This window comes from Musa acuminata, chromosome BXJ3-11 (genome assembly GCF_036884655.1).
Source record: "Musa acuminata AAA Group cultivar baxijiao chromosome BXJ3-11, Cavendish_Baxijiao_AAA, whole genome shotgun sequence".
Lineage (NCBI taxonomy): Eukaryota > Viridiplantae > Streptophyta > Magnoliopsida > Zingiberales > Musaceae > Musa > Musa acuminata.
The window spans coordinates 1,515,085-1,533,913 of record NC_088359.1 but is presented as its reverse complement, the minus strand read 5'-3'; the positions used below and the strand labels follow the sequence as shown (position 1 = coordinate 1,533,913).

The window sequence follows — 18,829 nt, the reverse complement described above, 5'->3', positions numbered from 1 at the left end:
CTTCTTCTTCTTCTTCTTCTTCTTCTTCTTCTTGGCGTCGGCACGGTTTCCTCGAGAGACTGACTTCCTTTAGGTGTTATGTTCAACATGGTTGTCCACATGGCTACAATGAGTGATGGAGGATCAGTGCTGGTATTTGTCAGCGACTTTGTTTGGTTGACGCCAACCCATCATCTAAAATTACCATGGATCACTCGTTCCATCACTACCTGTATGTTACGCATACCAATGACGATCCCTTTTTACCCGGGATCAGTATCATCGGGCGATTATTATAATGCATCGGATCAGGCAGTCCGGTGGCCAGAATGCCTCCAACATAGTGAGCATGAGACTTGAAGAAGACAAAGAGGAAAAAGAAAGGCCGGTGACATGTGCTGCGACCTCAAGTGTCAAAAAAGAAACCACCCACCGGCTGCCCGACGACTTTCCAAAGTCGCTAATTTCACACGACTTTCTTCGGGTCGGAGCCTTAAATCTACGTGCATTGTGAAATCGGGTTTGGACTGTTAGCCTAGCCATGCAAGACTGCTATAAATACCCCTCCACCCCTCGTCGCTACCACATCTCATCTCTCAGTTCACTGCTATCTGAGCTGCAATGGCTTGTAGAACTCGTGTTAGGCTTTGGGCTCTTGCCTTCCTCGCTCTTCTGAGCCTCGAGCTCACCTTCGCTGCTAGATCCCTAGTTGGAACTAGCGCCGCTGGTGGTGGCGGCGGCGGTGGAGGAGGTGAAGGTGGAGGTGGTGGAAGTGGTGATGGGGGGTCCGGATATGGCTCCGGCTCCGGCTCCGGCGCTGGATATGGTGAGGGTGCCGGTGGGGGCAGTGCTGGAGGGTATGGAAGAGGTAGAGGTGGCGGCGGTGGCGGTGGCGGTGGCGGGGGAGAAGGCGGAGGTGAAGGCTCCGGCTCTGGTGATGGGAGTGGGTATGGCTCCGGTTATGGAGAGGGTGCTGGTTCCGGAAACGCTGGAGGATATGGCAGGGGTCGCGGTGGCGGCGGCGGCGGCGGTGGAGGCGGTGGACAAGGTGATGGTTCAGGCGCTGGCTATGGCTCTGGCTCAGGCTCAGGCTACGGTTCGGGCGCTGGTGGTGGTCAGGGCGGAGGTTATGGCAGTGGCGGAGGCGGTGGAGGTGGCGGCGGAACGGGCTCTGGCACGGGCTCCGGCTCCGGCTCCGGCTACGGTTCCGGTTCCGGTTCTGGCTACGGTAGCGGTGGAGGAAATGGCCACCACTAGATTTACGCAATACAGATGTTGGAAGGTAGCAGGAATAAGAGCTTTAAGGTTGTATCAGCAGAAGCACAGTATGATGCGTGGAGATGATGAAATAAGTGATGCTTGTGTAACACCGTATAAGTGGAACTTGCTTTCTTGCTTATAATAAATATATAAAGAATGCTTATTGCAAGTCTCGTTTCTCGTTCCAATTTGCTTGGAGTAATACACTGGCCAAAGCCAAGACTGAATTAAGCAGCATGTTCATCATATCAAGTATCACGAACGGGTTCCTCAGTTCCTAAAAATGAAAGACAGATAAAAGCTAAAATTACATGTAATCTGAGTCGCTTCCTTGGATTTTGAACATATCTAGTATCTTATCTATTAAATCCCGTGTTGCATCGGAATAGAGAACTCTGGCCGTATCATTCGTATCCCCTTTCTCATGCATGTATCTTCCGATTCGCATACTTTACGCACGCACTGCTATCATTCATGCATGTACGTATTTTATGTGGTCTCTTATTCCTCTGCTCGTCCCACACTTATTATTATTATATGAATAGTCCCGGTCAGAGAGCAAAACTTTGATATCAATACCGTTAAGTTGCTTATTAGAGTTTTCAATCTAATTAATTACTAGTTTCGTTGAATATTAGTGCAAATTATCTAAATCAACAACTGCAAATCCTCTACAGCCTCATGCTAGAGAACAACATCGAGGATCAACTGTTCGATGGAGTGTTTTGTATGGCTTATAAAGAAGAACATGAATTATCGTGCAGAAGCTAGAAGAAAACTGGTCCGTCATGCCTAGTATCAGATTCTATCTCCATTCATGCTTCTCTGCAGTAGATGGGAAAAGCAAAAACAAAAAAGTCTTTTTTTGTGTTTTCTTTTATCGTTAATCTAAGTGATGAACAAAAAGTAAACACATGAGGTCCACTAATTTATGTGTAAGCTGAATTTATTTTGTTTTGTGTTTTGTGATGTTAGTAGTTGTAGCTTCTAATTGGGGTATGCAATTTTTCCTTACCTCGTTTTATTTTTTTGAGTCATTTTCAGATGATGTCGGGTTTTATTTTGGTTAAGTCCACAACGCTGTTTGTTCGTCTTTAAATAATATACACTTCCGAAGGCCTTTAACCACTTTGCTTAGTCATATTTTCTCTTTACCTATTATTGTAAATGAAAATAATGCGAGCCTTTACTTTGAAAGAAAAATCAAGATTTTATATATATATATATATATATATATATATAAACAATGTCCAAAGTGATGCATCGATGGCTGGCCTTCCCAATGATAATAAATCCCAGCTGATCATGAAAGAAAGGAGGGAAAAGAGAAGGTCGGGGCCGCAGTGTCAAAAAGAGTTCCTTCCCGGCCCTCGGTTTCACACGACTCTGCAATACTATACGCGCATTAAGGCGTCGGATTTGGACTGTTACCCATGCAACCAAGCCTTGTAAGTACTCTTCGGCTACCTCCCTCCACCACCACGTTTCATCTCTCAGTTCACTGCTAGTTCAGCTGCAATGCTTAGCAGAACTCGTGTTAGGCTTTGGACTCTTGCCTTCATCGTACTTCTGAACCTCAAGCTCACCTTCGCTGTTAGATCCCTTACAGGAACTAGCGCCGGAGGTGGCGGGGGCAGGGGTGGAGGAGGTGAAACTGGTCGGGCGTCCAGATATGGATCTGGGTATGGCTCTGGACATTGTGAGGGTGCCGGTGGGGGGAGTGCTGGAGGGTACGGCCAAGGAGGAGGCGGTGGCGGAGCTGGTCATGGGTCCGGATATGGATCTGGGTATGGCTCTGGTTATGATGAGGGTGCCGGTGGGGGCGATGGAGAAGGGGGCGGTGAAGGTTCTGGTTATGGATCCGGTTATGATGAGGGTGCCGGTGGAGGGAGTGCCGGAGGGTACGGCAGAGGAGGAGGCGGAGATTGCGGTGGCGGGGGAAAAGGGGGAGGTGCCGGCTCTAGCTCTGGTTATGGGCGTGGGTATGGCTCCGGTTATTGTGAGGGTGCTGGTGCCGGGAACGCTGGAGGATACGGCAAGGGCGGCGGAGGCGGCGGTGGTGGCGGCGAGAAAATATTGTGAGAGAATATCGAACAAAATATATAAATAAAAATATGAGCAATAATTATTACTTACTTAAAGAATGAACAAACATCTCAATCTCACCTTATGCTTATAAAAATGCACAAACATTTTTATGCTTATACTTATTTGATCTTAATCTCACCTTCATCATTTATAAAAAGAAGCAAAGGTTCCTCACAGGGAATATGATCTTCAAGCTTTCTAAAGTCACATTGCCATTATAGAATGACGATAAATGATCATGAGATAGAAACAAGAGAGGATCATCAACGAGGAGACACCCACGAGTGAAGCAGGAATGAAGGATCAACTGTATACTTCGATCTTATACATCATTTATAAAACCATATAAAGCTATATGAGTGAAAGACTGATGGAATCGTAACACTGTCACATCATTACAAGGGTCAAAGAGGATAAATTTTAGTTTGTGAAACCATATGAGCATAAATGCCTTCGTGCTCGACATTCGGTGAGCAGTTATTTACATACTTATAACTATTCGTTTAGTTTTTTTATTTTTTCTCTCTTACACTTAAGATGTTCACTTAAATTACTTGTAATGCATCTTCGTGAGACATCGGAACTCGTCTGTCGCTTATTTTCGAACTAATCAACTTTTTCTTTTATAAGTCCTATGCGACTTGAGAAAGGTTAAAAATTAACTGACTCTTTGCGGATGCATATTACAAGAGTACGTCATGATTTAGACAATTTCAACTAAGTCCGAAAAATTAGCGTATGGGTGCATCATGACTTAGGCAACTCAATATGAGTCCATAACTTTGCTACAAACGTGTCTCATGACTTAAACAATTTCAGCTAATAATATTATGATATATATTTATCTTATATATATATATATATATAATTTTTTATTAGATTGTAATAGAATTTATGTAAGACATATTTGTATTAGGTCGTAAGTGATCGAACATTATGCATAAATCTTAAAGTGCACATAGTAGAGGATTTTGAAATAAATATCCTATGAATCTCTAACCCCCTCTCTTTTTAGAATGGTGTATGTGACATTTATGTAAAAGTAGAAACTTGACCCTATCCTATGGATCCCTATCCACCACTTTTCTGGAATAAGTCATATGGTATTCAGACATTCATTCTTATAAAAATATTATAAACCCCACAATTTAAAAGGGAATGAAAAGTTGAAAACTTGTAGCCAATAACCTTATGTGAGATGCATAAATGAAGAGAGAGTGAGAGGCCCAACTTTATCTATTCTTTTCATTTTTCTCCTTGTTGTCATCCTTCTTCTTCATCTTCAATCATCACAATAATACAATTACTATCATAATAGTAGCACCATCACCTAAATCAGCAATAACATCATCATCATCAATGCACCCCCATTGATAACCACCACCATGTCACTTCTTCTATCGTACTATCCGTACGATAATCGTTTCATCATCTACGGTCGAGAGTAATAGATCTTTTTCTATTATATTAAAAAATATTTAAGGGAGAAATATTCTTTATCCTCAAAACTTAAATGATATATTAACTCAGAAAATATAATTGATCTAGTCCCTTGATTATATATTATTTAGGACTAGATTTTAAGATACTTCATTTTCGATCCATCCATCCAAAGTTAGCCTACTAACCCCTTATGTTTTTCTTTATTTTGTTATTCTACATTTGCTTTTCTAAATTTATTAAACTATTATTTAAATTAATTAAAAAGTTAAACAAATCATTGTTTAGAAAATGAGTTAGCATCTTTGCTACCACTTTATTTTTTGAAGTCTCTTTGACTTTATCACCTCTCGTTATACATTTTATTTTTGATCATCTTATATCACACCACTCGCCGCTATCTCAAAGATGATAGACGAAACGTTTTCAGTCATATAAATTAGTAGCTACGACACTTTACTACATGTCTTTCCCCATACAAACACAAATCAAAATATATTACGTGCTTAACTTTGAAGTTTATCAATGGAGAATAGATTGATAGATTTATACAACATTCTAGAAGCCCGTTCAAGATACAATACAGAAATATAAAGCATTTAAGACACCTGAATATATATATATATATATATATATATATATAATCTAATCTCGCTTTGTATCCTACATGGTAGTGAAGCCAATGTCATTTAAGTATATATCTTTCAACATTTTTTCCTTTCTTGTTTGTTTGTAATTTCCAGGCTCTTTCAGATATCTCATCTTCATTTACAAATGAGAATCAATGATAAACAATCATCTCATTGTGTTTTTCTTACATTAACAACATAATATTTTTAAATAAGTATCATCTGATTAAATATAAATATAAACAATAATAAATCGTTCATACCACAACTTGTTTCGCATAATCATCAACCCACTTATTCCTCATTTTGTCCTTGTGTGTTACCTCAAAAAAAAATTAATTCTTGGATGGTTCCTTACCTATGCATCTTATCTAACATTAAAAAAATTAAAATATTAGTATCGAATATAATAACAAAAAAAATTTCGTTCATAACTTTTGGATCTTGAAGCATGGCCTATTTTGTGAAATTATGGCATGAATACAAAGACGTCACTGAAATATTTGAGAACTAAATTAATTTACGAATCATTTCGATCGATCATGCGGAATTGTATGAAGATATTTTTTTTCTTGATAAGTGGCATTCACATTAAAGTATTTTGTTTCGGTTTTATGCTTCATTTATGTATGAGGATCATGATACACATTCTTTATGATTGATTCTTTTGTACTTAAATTATAAATATCAGGAATCAAATTATGAAAATATAACATTAAATCATCATGCACACAAAGATACTAATTTGTAAATCTTATTCTTCTTATGTTGTTCGATGTTATCACCATTCTTGACATTAAAAGGAGTATAATAAGGATTCCTCAAGATAATTTGGGTGATTAAGCAGTGGATTGTCCTCCCTAAAGGTTTACCATTAGAAAATCAATCAACGGTTTGATCTAACGTGTTTATCCTATTCCTTTCTTTTCGTTGGAATAAGATACTAATAAAAAAATTTTATCACATTGAATAACATTAAATGATAAATTTATAACATATAAAAACTATAGCATTGAGTAATAAAAATGTCAAAAGAGAAAGACATCTTACCAATAGCACCAGACTAAACATCTTTAGTTGACCGGCGAGTGCTTGCTCGACGTGTTCTCATTGTGCTTGGCATTGATGATTCCTCTTCCTCCTGTGACCTTGCAAGAGAAAGTTTTTGACCTTTGCATTGTTTTCTGTCTCAAAACTATGGCTTAGAGACCAACAGTAACCAAAAGCAATCAAATTCGGAACTTCTGTTGTGTCTCCAATAGTCATGAAGTAAAGGTTGATCGAGTGCTGAAATCAAAGAAAATACTTCAGAATGAGTAGAGAAAAAACAATAGAGTCTATCGGAACTAAATGAGCATTTAATTCTAAAACATCAACACAGAATGATGATGTTGGAAACATACAATTAGAAGCTACACTATTCAAAATCATTACGACCGACCTTAGAGAATTCAAAAGAAAGATAAAGATAATATGTTCAAAATCTGTGACCTTTGAAGAGTAATAAAATGTTTGGAGTTAAATAATATCTTAATCTTATTGAACAAGACGGACATCTTCCGTGTCGTCCTCGTCGTCGTCGTCATCATCATCATCATCAGTGAAATCTTTAATATCATACATACTCTCTATAATCGTCATCAATTGCCTTATATTTCGAACTCACTTGTATCAATAGTCAATCCTTGAAGATTATTTATCTCCCAATTTAAATCATTAATATGACTTCGTATTTCATTAATATTACAAGTATGAACCATTGTTGTTTGAAGACTCCCTTTGTTGAATTGACTCATTGTCTTGTTTTTTCTCCATTTTTTTAATATTGGAAGTCATTACATTATAAAAATCTCGAGAGAAAATTTTTACAACAATATGCCATGTAGAATCATTGATATTAACTTGTTCAACATGACTTGCAACAACAAAGGGATCAGTTATCCCTCCTCTTAGAGTAAAAGATAAATCTATTATAGTAAAACTATAATCATCAACAATAATTCCTCTTTTTGGAGAATCTAGATCAAACTAATCACACTTAAACAACACAACTTGATAACATCCTATATAATGAAATTCAATAAAATCACCTAAAACCTAACAAATTAAATAATGCTTCCTATTTTCATGATCCTTCGTATAGAAACAAAAATCATTTACGATGTATCCACTAAAGCTTGTGATTTATGACATCCGACTATACGCTAGTGACATAAGTTAGATTATCGATTTCTTAGCAATGTATTTTTGGCATAAAATTAAGTTAATAACTAATAATTTTATAAATAAAAACTATTTATAAATATACTTGCATATATTTCAAACCACATGACAAGGATCTTATTGACCTTTGCATTCATGTGGTCTTTTTTACATTATTCACATTCTCTATATTAAATACATAAGGAGAAAATACCAAACAAGATATATATATATATATATATATATATATATATATATATATATATATATATATATATATATATATATATATATAATCTATAATTATTATTCGCTTAAAGAATAGATAAACTTCTTCGTAATCCTACAAAACAAATATATGACCTAAATTCCACTCCTTGAAACCAAGCTTACTTAATTTTTTTACCTAAACATAAAGAACATCCAGAATTTGCAAATATAATCAATTCCTTGTTTGAACTTAATCTCACCCTCATAATTTCTTGGTATCTAATTAAATATTGTTTCTATATTATGCATATATCTGGAATAAAATGTGAGACATTCATCAGCAATATTCCCTTCTACAATGGAACCTTTTGGATGAGCCATATTCCACGCATAATTTTTCAATGTTCTCATGTATCTAACATGACGAAAGCATATATTAGATAAGTATTTTTTTAAAATATTAATGCAACAAAAATATACTATAAGATTATAGTACCTCTCAGTCGAATACATCCACCTATATAGCACTAGGCCTCCAGTTTTAGCCTCAATTGCTATGTGAATTGGAAGATGCACCATCATGACAAAAAATGTTGGAGGAAACATCATTTCAAACTTGACGATATAACTCATAAATGCTTACAACTTTAGCACAAAGATCTTCGAAAAATAAGCAAAGCTCAATTGAAACATCACAGACGTTCTTATTCAGTATACCTCAAAAGTGACAGTGGTAATAGATTTTTCGAAAGAATTTGATAATTTGGTAATATCTTTGTATATTCGCAAGTGGTTTCACTAGAATAATATGAAGATTATTACTTGCATTGATCGAAAATGTAACGAAAAGCACAAGGACCATGTCTAAACTTATCTACCTCTTGATACATATTTTGAGAGGCCAACGAGAGATGCAGAGGCTACAATTGCAAGTCGATGAGGGTTGCTAATTTAGATGGCAATGTTTCCATCAACTTTATAGCTATTCTAACTTATATAATAGTTACCTTCTGTAAAAGAAGAAGAAGGAGAGACTGAAACAAAAGCTAGGGAAGGAATCAGAGTGATGAAAGAAGTATTCTAAACTTTCATCTCCCCACTTTTGTGTTCCTGGTTCCCAATATGATTGAACTCAAGCAGCAGCAGTTTCTTGCAGCACATGTATAAGCTGGAAGCAGACTTATGCACAGTAACTTTCAGAAACTCTATGAAATCATTTAGTACAGAGTCTTTGTTTCTACCACAAGCAAAAGAAGATGGAGAGATGAGACCTTCCTACCGACTTCAACTTAGTCCCGCAAGCGACAGGGTTCTGGAGTGTGCCCGACGAACAAAGCCACATGACCCATGAGCTTGTCCTTCCTGGAGAAGTTGGTTCCGCAGGAGCACCGCCACCGCAGATCCCCGCAGTGCTTCTCGTGCGTCCGGAGATCCGACAGCACCGAGAACTGTTTGAGGTTGCACCGATTGCACACGTACATCTTGGGGCAGTGGCTCCGCTTGTAGTGGTTCTTCGCGCACACCACCGACTTGAGGGGCTGGAACTTGGCGTGCTTCCTGTTCCACCTGCAACCATCGTGGGGACACGAGTACTTCAGGGCCACTCCTGAGCTGCTACTCCTGCTGCTCTTCGTCGGGTTGGCCAGCGCTGCAGCGCTCTTGTACTCATCCCCGTGCGCTCTCATGTGCATCCTTAGATTTGCGTCACGCCGAAACCCTTTGCCGCATACTTGGCAGTAGTGCGTGTACTTGGCTAAGAGATCAGCCGCATCCAATTCGATTATAGTATATCCGTTCGACGAGAGACCTTGAGAACATTCCTTCCTCATTCCGGCACGATCAAGGGGCGGTTTCACCTTTCTAATTTGATCCCTGGTAGCGCTACCATTGTCGACGTCAATAGCAGAATTGGCACTCGGATTATTGCTGCTGAAGAAATCGTCCTTCCTAGTGATTCCTAGGCTGTTATTTGATGAATGATCCATCCATGCTGTTGCGCTTTCGACCTTCATGTCACTCGGTGGCGGCTCCTCGTATGCAACGGCAGTGCTTGGGCCCACTTGCGGAAGCGTGCAACTCAGTGATGATGCCGCAAGAATGATCTCCTGTATCATGATTCCTGCACAGGAGACTCCCATGGCTATCGACTCCTGCTGTGTTCGATTCGGAGAGGTCATCATGCTCACGCAAGATTCCAATTGCTGCACCTTTTCTCTAAGGACCGAGAGGCTATACAGAAGAGCGTGGGAGGAAGTGATCTGATCCGTGCCAGAAGCAGCGGCTCCGGCGGATGAGTAGAGGATATCATCCATCCCTTGATAAATGTGGAAGCTGTCCTGCGGGCTTCTCTGCAAACACGAAGAGGTGTCTGAAATCATGGCCGGGGCTTCTGCAACTCCTCCTAATTACAAGGCTTGTATAGTAGAAGAGAAATGGGACTTGGGGAAGGAAGGATGCAAGAACGGGGAAGATATAAGAGAAGGATTCGGCGTGGAAGTCAACTTAGACGTTATGAACATCCCTGCTTGAGCCTTCCTCAAAGCCCACCGATCCCACATACGACAGACATTGGAAATATACTATTATGTTCCGCAGCATTAGAATACTCGTACAAAGAGGACCGGGCGCAGTTTCCTTTTTCTCCATTCGTGGTGTCTCCCTCTTGAGGTTCTCTCGCATGGCTTGTTGATTCCTTCAACATTTCCATTCTCCATTACTGTTGTGATCTCAACCTCTTACAACTCATCTTGGATTCGGTCATATCTGTGGCGGCCATGGGAAAGAACACCTACTTCTGCAGAGAGAGAGAGAGAGAGAGAGAGAGAGAGGAGGCGTTGTCGAGACCAACTTGGAAACTGGATTGGGATATAGTAATAGTTGCTTCCGGGGTGAGGACGACCGCACCAGCGTGGCGGCTTGGCAGCTTGCTGCTGATCTGGGGGACAGGGCCCACTTTACGAGTCCATGGCCCACCTGCAGCAATAATGCACTGACACGTGGTTCCGTCATCGCCTGGATGAGACGAACGGAAATTTTTATCCGTCAGTGTCATCCTACATAAAATTCACATCAGTAAGATTTGATAGATCTTTAGTCACATGAATAAAAATGCTTGGATTTAACTTTTAGTACTAAACTCATCCAATCTTAGATACCAACCAAATCTATGGTTTGCTGCGTATGTGTGACAAAGCTAAAATATCATAATATACACGCACACCCATTTCAAACTATGCTATGTGACTGCCGTAGGAAAATTGTGCTGTGGTGTACGTTGTTGATTGGTATGTTAGCATATGACATTGGGCTCTCGCATTCATGTCGCAACTGGGATCCGGTGCGGGCCCCATCTCGATCGGTGGTTGATTCATGTCGTCCTGTATGCAACGAACGAGTGGGTGAAACCGTGATGGCCACGGTTGTGCGTGACACCTGAGGTGCCGCGGCCCAGCGGACTACTGCGCATTCCACGGTACGCTGACGTGGACCCGGACAAGGATCCAGGGTATTTCACGCACAGCTGGCGGCTCTTTATTATTCCAGTCCTGGGCTCCACTAATGGGACCCAACGGTTGCTGAGCGGAAACACCGACCCCATCCGGAAATCCAAGTGAGAAACGCTTTCTATTTATATTTATATTTTATTTTATTTAAAGAGCAGGTGACGAACCTAAAATTCAAATTACCATAAATTATTGAAACATAATAAAATTACAGAAATAATCAGATTTCCATCTTCATTATCTGCTATTCGTTCTACCAAAACCAAGCAAATTACTTTTACACATCATAACCAGATGGCACCGTAATTATTTCCCTTCACAATAATGATGCCTACTACTTATGAGATTTGATCCAATTTCACCGAAGTCATGAAGAATCTATCTACTCTGGTCGAGACTAATTTAGTAACTCCTGACCAAGAACAAACCAATCCCCGCGACGAGAAGGGTTGAGGGGACACCGAAGCGGAGATGGCCGAGGAAGGAGAGGTTGTAAGCGAAGTACTGAACTCGCCGAGCTTGCTCACACACTATAAGGTTCGCCGCAGAGCCCAACAAGGAGAGGTTGCCGGCCACCGTGCTGACCCATGCAAGTATGAGCCATGCCCGCATCTCCTCAGCGGGTGATATAAGTGCCGCAGATGCGGCAATTCTTCCGCCCAGCAGCAGAACTGAAACGAGCAGAACAGAGGGTGAGGAGAACCATTCTAACATTAACGACAGCAGTTCATCATGGATTGGCCGGCCAATTCTTGATGGATTAAAATGATCGAGGTGGTCTATTACTATAGTGAGCCGATCTGGTTTTCGGTAAACATAAGATGCCGCATTCTCCAAATACTTCTTTCATTAAAGTCCATTCAACTTAATTTAGAGCAAAGGAATGTAGATTTCAGTTCTGAAATGTTAAGTTCAATTAGGTTCTGAGAAATCCAAACAGTAAATGTCATCGAGACGTTTAGTTCAGTCCGACTACGTACTTAGGTGGCACTAAAGAAAAAGGAAGAAGAAGATACCTGTAGGGACATTGGAAGCAACATTTGAGAGCACAAGAATCACCAGAGAGAGAAGTGTGATCCCACTAGCACTGTCGATGCGAGCATATGGTTCCACGAACTCCCACAAAGCACTCGGTATGCCGGTTTTGTTGAAGCCATCCACGGTTATGAACATCCCACAGAAGAAGATTAAGAGGGAGTATGAAACCTGCTTCCGATTGTGCAGCAGACAAGGATGGCTCAGGCAAACCCAAGATGAACATTGCAAGAAGCACTGTATCAATCGAATCGAACGCGATCCAAATTACCTTCTCCAGGCAAGGGCAAGCATCCTTGAAATCCAGCACGACCAGAGCAAGAGCCGCAGTGATTGCAGTCCACGACATGTTTAGCCCCATCAGAAGAGAGATGAGCATCCCGATAGTCACAAGATAGACGCAGGCCTTCCACATCCTGCTCTTCCACATCTCCATGGAGCTTTCCTTGGAGTCCGCGGCTTGGAGAGAAGCCTCTTCTCTCGAGACGCATCTTTGGCTGCTGTAGGTCCTGGAAACCCTCCTCGATGATACACCTTCCTCTCTGTGAGCGATTCCAGCACCCTCTGCTGCGTCTCGAGATGCGGCCGAGGCCCTCATTGACTCGATTCCAACATTTGATGCGTTCTGCACATCGATGTCGATGCTGTTGGCCCTGCTCCTTAAGCTACTGATATGGGCGAACTCCCCGGACAAGGATGGGCTCCGGAAGAATGCCTCAAGGGAAGAACCAAATTCCTGGGAGTTCAAAGAAGCAACGTGCGACATGGTAGCCGGCGAGAACCGGTGCAAGGTCATGTCGTCCTCAGCCACCACCTCCCCGACCGCGGAAGCCACCTCCTCATCCTTCTCGACCGACAGCAGTTTCCAGAAGTAGCAGAGGAGGATGGCCGCATTCAGAAGCCCCCCAAGGAGCACCGCGGGGAACAGCCCCGCCAAGAACTTCTCAAAGGAAATCCCGCTTTGCACCGCGATGACCAGGTTTTGCGGGTTGCCGATCGGAGTGGCCGCAGATCCGATGTTGGAGCTGGAGGCGAGGGCCAGCAGAAAAGGCTGCGGCGGCAGGTTGTTCTGCCTCGCGAGCTTCAGTATGAACTCCGTGAGGACGACGCAGCAGGTGTCGTTTGTGAAGAGAGCGCTGGAGACGGCGGAGACGAGGCAGATGCGGACGAGCAAGTCCTTGCCGCCCCGGCTCTTCCAGGAGAGCAACTTGCCCAGGTACTTGAACATGTCGGCCTTCTCCAGGAAGACGCTGACGACCATGGTCCCGAAGAGGAGGCCGAGGATGGGGAGGTCGATCGCGTCGTAGGCTTCCTCCGGCGGTATGACGCGGAAGATCACCATGAGCATGGCGCCGAGGAGGGAGCCTGCGGTTCTCCCGATAGGGAGGAAGGGAACCGCAGGGAAGACGGCTAAAACCCAGAATATGCCGAAGGCAATGGAGCCGAGAACCACCTTCACCGGAGCTGCCATGGCCATCTTTCAACAAGGGAAGTAGATGGAAGATAAGGATCAAGCAGTCAACAGCAACCCATGGAGTTCAAGCCACCCATGATTACGATTTCGATCGCCCAAAGCTACCAAAAAGGAAATCTTGTAAAAGAAAGCGGATTCTAATCACTCCATGATGACCAAAGCACTAGAACGGCTCTGCTTGCTGATCGGGTGTCCGTCTTCCTGCAAGAGCGAGCCATGCAAGCACAGCCGATTAGGAAAACTTTTACGGAACATAGAACTCAGAGCCAACTCAGAGCCAGAGAAACAAAAAGGAAAAGAAATCCAAACACTCACTCAACTGAATCGAGCAGCAATGGTCGAAATCCACAGCAAGCATTAGGAAGAGGGGCCACCTGCTGTTGCAGCATGCAAGACGATGCAAAAGACGCCTCATAAAGGAGGAAGAATGTGAGGCCACGGCACATGAATTGATATTGCAAGTTTGGCAGCGCTTATAAGGAAATTGGAATGAATCCAATAAATTTCGGCCTTCTATTTTCTTTTTTATGTGGACATGAAAAATCACCCCAAGATATGTAGAATCGATCGATTGATTTTGTTATCATCTTTTGATATCATAACAATCATGAAGTAATTCGCCAAATTTAGAGCCTCTATTGATTTTTAGTAATAAGACCAACTCAATAATAAAATCATCTAAAGTTACTTATTATTAATATATATATATATATAATAAATGATGAAAATGACATTCGGATACTTGTAATGATACGTCAACATCATAATTAGATAAGTAGTCAACACTTATAAATATATCAAATGAGAATTTTAAAGTGTCTTACTGCATATATATATATATACATATATATATATATATATATACATACATATATATATATACATACATATATATATATATACATACATATATATATACATACATATATATATACATACATATATATATATACATACATACATATATATATATATATACATACATATATATATATATATATACATACATATATATATATATATATATATATATATATATATATATACATACATATATATATATATATACATATATATATATATATACATATATATATATAATTTTACCGTAACTCTTACGAAGTCATTATATATTACCTGTCCAATAAAGAGTCAGGCAGAGGCACCTCAAACAGCCCCCACACTCTTACGACATTTTTGGAGCCGTAGGAAGAGGTCCAGACGTGAATTAATGACTCCCCCCTTCTCAATTATTGGTTCTCTCCTTCCGGTCGTTGTCTTCCTCCCAATGGCAGCCATCATCCTCCTACTCCGCTGCGGCACAGCCATCGTCGGTCGTCGTCAGTGCCACGAGGTCTCCTCCAATTGAAGCACGGAACACACAGTAGCCACAGACCAAGGCAATGTTTTCATCCAATGGACTGGAGGGAGACTTCCCGGTGTTCCCCCATCCCTTGATGTGCTCGCTTTTGTCACCAACGGGGTCCACTCATTGGCCATCTCATACATCAACAATAATGCAGCATTTGGCTGGCTGTAGCATCAAGTGAGTTCAGATAGGTTATCTATAAAATCATATCAACGTATGTTTGACGATCACTCTTCTGATGATTAAGTTAGAATTGTGAAGAAAATATGATTTTTACGAGTGAGGAGAAGTTAGACCGACTGAGTGTTTGATTTAGGTGCCGAGTCGACGATGAAGTGGCAGAAGAACTGCCTATATTGAAGTGCCCAAATCAGTACTGATATAACTTGTTATGAGTCATCGCCAAATCATTTGGTCTGATATCTAAAGTGTGATGATCTAACTTATGTCATACGTGGATTAATACGAAGATAAATTAGAAATCCAACCGAGCTCATATTGTGGAGTTACCTGATGGAATAAAGCTGTAAAGAAGTAATGGCGAAAAGTAAGCTTACAAAACGTAGTATTCTTTAATGTCGATGCGAAGGTCCGTATCGCAATCGAACGCTGTCAATAAGCATTCGCCCCCGGTAACAACACAACGACAGTGTGCAATTATGTGGGTGTTGTTTTGTAGGCATTTGGGAATCATGGAATGTGATCCATCCAAGGGTCCAAATCAATAAAAGTACTGAATGATATGATCAACTTTGCATGATTATAAGAAAGGAAGAAAACACAAAACAATACATATTACAGCTTGAAGTCCCCAAACAATAATAATAGGAATAAGTACATGCAATCACTTGGCTATTATCGAAGACATTTCTTTTTGCTTTATGTTTTATTTCCTTCAAAATCGTAGTTGGTGTGACGTCCAATCCTTCCTTTAGAATGGCTTCACCTCCTTTTATAAGTATGATATAAGATAAGAGAGAAGTAATGACAAGTTTCGAGAACAAATACTTGTATCAAATGATACAATTACAGCAGATGACTGACGGAGTAAGTTCTAAACGCTGTAAAGGACTGAGCTAAATGAAAGTCCCAATTGATCGGTGTTAAACTTGCATTACAGATTCGATCTGTGGGTCAGGTTATCACTGCCAATTCGAGAACAGCTATGTAATTCCCTATGTGAATTTGAGAACAAGACAACGTTGTCCCTATGTTTAACCCACTCACATTTCTTCTGGTCATTTTCTTCATTATTTTAAGCACAGGCGACAAACAATCGGTGTCTCAAGTCATTTCGGGTTGAAAGCAGCAATAGCATATACACAGTGCCATTGTAACTCTGAGCTGCCATAATAGAAGTGGACCAGAAACGAAAGGGAAAGGAAATGATGTAACACATTCTTCGGTTTAAGTGGTGAATTCAACAGGCATGTTAGCTGGCTTTCTGCAAAACTCTAGGAAAATAATAGAAGGAATGAGAAGTATCTGTAGTGTGTTGGGTTGATCTAAGAATATATATTTATATTAGTTAAAAAGATAAAATATAAATTTTTAAATAATAAAAATTAATCATAGTTCAATAAATCTTTTCATTCTTATCGATGTACCAAAAAACTAATCACTCATTTATTTATTTTTAATCTAAATCCTCTTTTATTGCATCTAATTCTCTTATTTCAAAATAGTTACAAGTTGAAATTATCTATAGAAAAAATAATTTTTTTTTCCTTTGCTAAAGTTTTAATAAAGATGTCAATAAGTTCATCTTCAATGCTACAATAATTTATTTGAAATTTTCTTTATCAACTAATTTACAAATAAAGAAATATTAAAGTTCGATGCATTTGGTGTGCCCGTGCAAGATAGAATTCTTCGTCATTATAATAGTAGGCTTATTATTATAGTAGATTTTAGTTAGTTCATCTTTTTTGTTTTAGACCTATAAGAATTCTTAAAAGTCAAATTGTTTGATTTGGCTGTACTTATAGTCATAACGTTCTTCACCTCAAAGCTTAAGATAGCAATGCATTCTTACTCTTTTATTATCCATAGAATCACCCTTGAATCAAGAATGAGCAAAAATCCTAAATTATTATTTTTATTTGCACAACCAACCCCATTACTATCAATATAAAAATATAACTTAAAATCATTTACTTGCTTATAATAGATGCCATAATTAAGAGTTCACTTGAAGTAACTAAGAACTCTTTTAACTGCTCCAAAATAATACTTGCTAGTGCTGTGTATGAATCTGGATAATAAACTAACTACAAATATGATATCTGACCTTAAATATACGAGATAAATTAACCCTCCAATTAAACTTCTATACTATTTCTCATCTTTTTTTTTTAACCATGTCATCTAACATAAGTTTATCATTTGTACTTATTAGAATATTCACTAACTTACAAGCTATCATATGAAACATTTTAAATAAATCTTTAGCATATTTTTCTTAACATAAAAAATTATTTATATCTTGAATAATTTTCATTCCAAAAAAATAATGTAAAAATCCTACATCAGTCATTTGAAATTCTAACATCATATTTTTCTTAAATTCAATAAGCATATTTGATGAATTTTCAATAAAATCATATCATCCATATACAAACAAATAATAAAAAAATTCATATCTTAGGCTTTTATATATATTTATTTTCTTCATGTGGAACAATCTACATAGACCCATGAATATTTGTGTATATAAGTTTCATCTTTGGCTCTCCAAGAATAATTTGTCTAAAAAATCTTTTATCTTATTTTTAAAAACATGAAATTCATAAATAATATCTTATTTTTTATTTTAGGCAAACCAACTATCATATTCTTTTGATTTAAAAGTTCTAGTCTACCATAATTCAAATGATCGTATCTTTTATGTTATAATGTCCATTCATTAATAATAATAATAATGAATGATGTAAGGAGAAATCTAAAAATAATAAAAGAAACATTTTATTTTTTTTATCATCCTCACAATTGTTATCAATTTTTTTCATTTTCATTATAAATCAAATATTTTTCATCATAAAAAAAGCATAATATTCTTTTCTCGTCAATTGTCCTTTACTAATGAGATTTTATTTTAAATTAGGAATAATCATCACATTATCAATAAATTTCTTTACTAGTTCAAATAATTATTCCTTTTTCTTTCACCTAAACTTTACTATTATTTCTTATCTGTAAATCTAATTAGATCATCAAGCCTTTAAAATAAATTTTTATCTCCTGTCATATGATTATAGTATCCATTATCCAAAAATCAAAATCTAGAATACTCTTCTTCATCATATGTCATAAAAAAATATTTGTAATCTTTTTTTCCTATTATTTTTGTTCCAATAATCTTTTTTAAGATAACTATATTTTTTACGATGAAAGCAGAGAGAAATATTTTGATTTTTATTTTTTATATAAATAATTTTTTTAATATGTCTAATTTTTTTGTAATAAAAATATTGATGGGTTTTTTTGTTACCACAATTGGAGTTCTTTTGACTCTCGTTTAATCATCCTCTATCTTTATTTGAAAAGCATGTTTTGAAGTTTTATTTAAAAATCTATTTATTTTTTTATTTATGAATTAAAAATGAGCCTATTAATTCATTAATTTTATTAGCTGCTTTTA

At 38.7% G+C, this 18,829-nt stretch overlaps 4 protein-coding genes across 5 annotated transcripts; 2 read left to right on the top strand and 2 right to left on the bottom strand.

Annotated features, from left to right (window-relative positions):
- Positions 1 to 556: 556 nt before the first annotated feature.
- On the top strand, positions 557 to 1,408 carry LOC135652409 (glycine-rich cell wall structural protein 2-like). Its single transcript, XM_065173300.1, has one exon. The coding sequence runs from the start codon at positions 601 to 603 to the stop codon at positions 1,234 to 1,236; it is 636 nt and encodes a 211-aa protein (XP_065029372.1). The 5' UTR covers positions 557 to 600; the 3' UTR covers positions 1,237 to 1,408.
- A 1,349-nt stretch (positions 1,409 to 2,757) lies between these two features.
- On the top strand, positions 2,758 to 3,321 carry LOC135652282 (glycine-rich cell wall structural protein 2-like). The gene has a single exon (XM_065173118.1). The coding sequence runs from the start codon at positions 2,758 to 2,760 to the stop codon at positions 3,319 to 3,321; it is 564 nt and encodes a 187-aa protein (XP_065029190.1).
- Positions 3,322 to 8,612: 5,291 nt separating this feature from the next.
- On the bottom strand, positions 8,613 to 10,254 carry LOC135652306 (protein SENSITIVE TO PROTON RHIZOTOXICITY 2-like). Its single transcript, XM_065173145.1, has one exon. The coding sequence runs from the start codon at positions 10,184 to 10,186 to the stop codon at positions 9,098 to 9,100; it is 1,089 nt and encodes a 362-aa protein (XP_065029217.1). The 5' UTR covers positions 10,187 to 10,254; the 3' UTR covers positions 8,613 to 9,097.
- A 1,225-nt stretch (positions 10,255 to 11,479) lies between these two features.
- Positions 11,480 to 14,297, bottom strand: LOC135584457 (silicon efflux transporter LSI2-like). 2 transcript variants are annotated; one of them, XM_065175135.1, is made up of 4 exons: positions 14,141 to 14,297; positions 12,618 to 14,021; positions 12,328 to 12,517; positions 11,480 to 11,982 (listed from the first exon to the last, which is right to left on the bottom strand). In XM_065175135.1, the coding sequence occupies exons 2-4, from the start codon at positions 13,821 to 13,823 to the stop codon at positions 11,714 to 11,716; spliced, it is 1,665 nt and encodes a 554-aa protein (XP_065031207.1). In that variant the 5' UTR covers positions 13,824 to 14,021; positions 14,141 to 14,297; the 3' UTR covers positions 11,480 to 11,713. The 2 variants fall into 2 exon arrangements, with proteins under 2 accessions (XP_065031207.1, XP_065031206.1); XM_065175134.1 differs by having other exon boundaries at positions 14,136 to 14,292.
- Between the last annotated feature and the right edge of the window lie 4,532 nt (positions 14,298 to 18,829).

Coding starts and splice junctions, on each gene's coding strand:
- LOC135652409 (XM_065173300.1), top strand. CDS start 601: ATGGCTTGTAGAACTCGTGTTAGGCTTTGGGCTCTTGCCTTCCTCGCT.
- LOC135652282 (XM_065173118.1), top strand. CDS start 2,758: ATGCTTAGCAGAACTCGTGTTAGGCTTTGGACTCTTGCCTTCATCGTA.
- LOC135652306 (XM_065173145.1), bottom strand. CDS start 10,186: ATGATTTCAGACACCTCTTCGTGTTTGCAGAGAAGCCCGCAGGACAGC.
- LOC135584457 (XM_065175135.1), bottom strand. CDS start 13,823: ATGGCCATGGCAGCTCCGGTGAAGGTGGTTCTCGGCTCCATTGCCTTC. Junction 12,518..12,617: donor CTTGCCCTTGCCTGGAGAAG/GTAATTTGGATC, acceptor AATCGGAAGCAG/GTTTCATACTCCCTCTTAAT. Junction 11,983..12,327: donor TGCTTCCAATGTCCCTACAG/GTATCTTCTTCT, acceptor TGCTCGTTTCAG/TTCTGCTGCTGGGCGGAAGA.